Below are 1,905 nucleotides of genomic sequence, written 5' to 3' on the forward strand. Positions count from 1 at the left end.
GCATGGCCTGACACGAAGCTGCCAATTGCTAGGTCTGTGGGTGATAAGAGGTTACATTGTAACATCTAAAGGCTTGATATTCCTCCTAGAATTCTGATGTCTAATTATACTCTCTGAAATTTTGTAATTCAGCTGTTGCCCCTGATTTGTAAAATGCCTTGTGTTCTATAAGCTGGGTTAAGTAAAAATGATGCAATTAAGTAAAATGTGTAGCACGATTAGTCAAAAGGGGAATTCAAATTCTCCCAAAAGATACATAATCAATTACCCTAATTTGCGCATACATAAGAAATGTAGCTTACGTTTAGATCAACAGATGAGAAAAATACACAAGTCTTAAATAAGTCAACATGGTTCAACCCGCCCTCTACCCACCTGGATACCCATTCTTGTCGAAGTCGATGCCTCTGGAGAGACCCATTCCAAAACCCTTCATATTCTGGGGGAAGTTCTGAGGCTGAAGCTTCTGGGAGTATGCTTGTCTCAAGCCAGAAGCAGACCCGAGATAAATGTACACAGCGCCATCGCCTTCCCAAGGAGCACCTATCGCCACGTCTGGGTGAGGAGTGAAACAGTAAAGAAAGGAGATATTTATGGGGGGGAAAAAGGTAATCACATCAATGCTGAACGATATATTTATTCAGATTATTATCGCGGACTTCTATAAAAAGGGCAACATAAAAAGTTAGAAAATGTAGACCGGTACTGCTAAAACTAAAGGAAAGTTTTAACTCAGGTTCACAAACGGAAATAGCATAACACATGTTTTACAAACGGATATAATGAATCCTAATTTTACAAACGGATCTAGTGTTGTAATTTTACACACCGATAAAGTTTGGGACAGTACAACTTCCTCTACACTAAACAAGATGGAACACAATGCATAACAAAATGTTTGACACTTACCAAAATAGAACACCATACTTCATGTTTTTTTTTATCTTACCTTCATACCCATAACATACTTAACAAAATGGAACACTGATGCTTCATGTTCTCTGATTTTACCTTCATACATAAGTATGACAGTCACACACTTAACAAATGGAACACTATGTTTCATGTTCTCTGATCTTACCTTCATACCCGTCCGCGTTGAGGTCCCCGATTCGCGCCAAACTCGTGCCGAACCTGGCGTAGCTCGTGGTGGACCCGTGGTATCGGTAGTCGGAACTTACCAACTGCTGGTCCTGTTAGAGAAACACGTTTGTTTTTTAGTATTAAGTACTAAGGTAGGTATGGTTCTTCAGGATACTAGATTAATGAAATGAGAAACTTTCATCGGCTTCACTCTTTTAGATTGTGATTTGTGATTAATGATTATGAGTTTTTTTTTATATAGATAACGGGAGAAAACACATAAGCACTTCAACATTTTACGGTTAACTGTGCTAAATAATCCCCTTTCACAAAACAAAAATATTTTTATTCTTATTTTGAAAGCTATACTTAATCAGCATGATAATCCGTGAATTATATCCTAAAATCGTTCTGATGACGGAAACCTCAGGGACTTCCGTAGATCATGCAGGGAAATCACACACAACTTTGGCCTTGTGACAACACCCTATATCGTCCACCCTCTCTTATCTCTAACTAACCTGCGAAGAGAGGAACACTTGTACTCTTCCTGCATCCGGCTTGTCCTTCAGGGAGTGCATGGGCGCCCCGACAATCAGGTCGCTGAGGCCGTCTCCGTTAACGTCAGCAGCGACAAGGGAAGCACCAAAGTTTTCCCCAAGTTGTTTTCCTTTCCACTCGGCCAGGACGGTGAGGGGCTGAGACTGCCAGTCGGGGAACGAGAAGACGATCACCTGCGGAAAAAATAGTCTTTAGGAGTCTATATACTGTTTTTATTTATCTATTATATATATCCCACCTTGTATAAATGGGGCTATGCAC

At 40.3% G+C, this 1,905-nt stretch overlaps 1 protein-coding gene across 1 annotated transcript in view; it reads right to left on the bottom strand.

The window, feature by feature from the left end:
• Positions 1 to 375: 375 nt before the first annotated feature.
• Positions 376 to 1,905, bottom strand: part of LOC119585196 (integrin alpha-PS3-like) — a gene marked incomplete at its 3' end in the record, with an annotated part of 22,685 nt that continues 21,155 nt past the window's right edge. Inside the window, 3 exon segments of the mRNA XM_037933847.1 lie at positions 376 to 555; positions 1,082 to 1,193; positions 1,605 to 1,817. Coding sequence (XP_037789775.1) covers positions 376 to 555; positions 1,082 to 1,193; positions 1,605 to 1,817 — 505 coding nt within the window.

The sequence above is a fragment of the Penaeus monodon genome, chromosome 19, assembly GCF_015228065.2.
Source record: "Penaeus monodon isolate SGIC_2016 chromosome 19, NSTDA_Pmon_1, whole genome shotgun sequence".
Taxonomy (NCBI): domain Eukaryota; kingdom Metazoa; phylum Arthropoda; class Malacostraca; order Decapoda; family Penaeidae; genus Penaeus; species Penaeus monodon.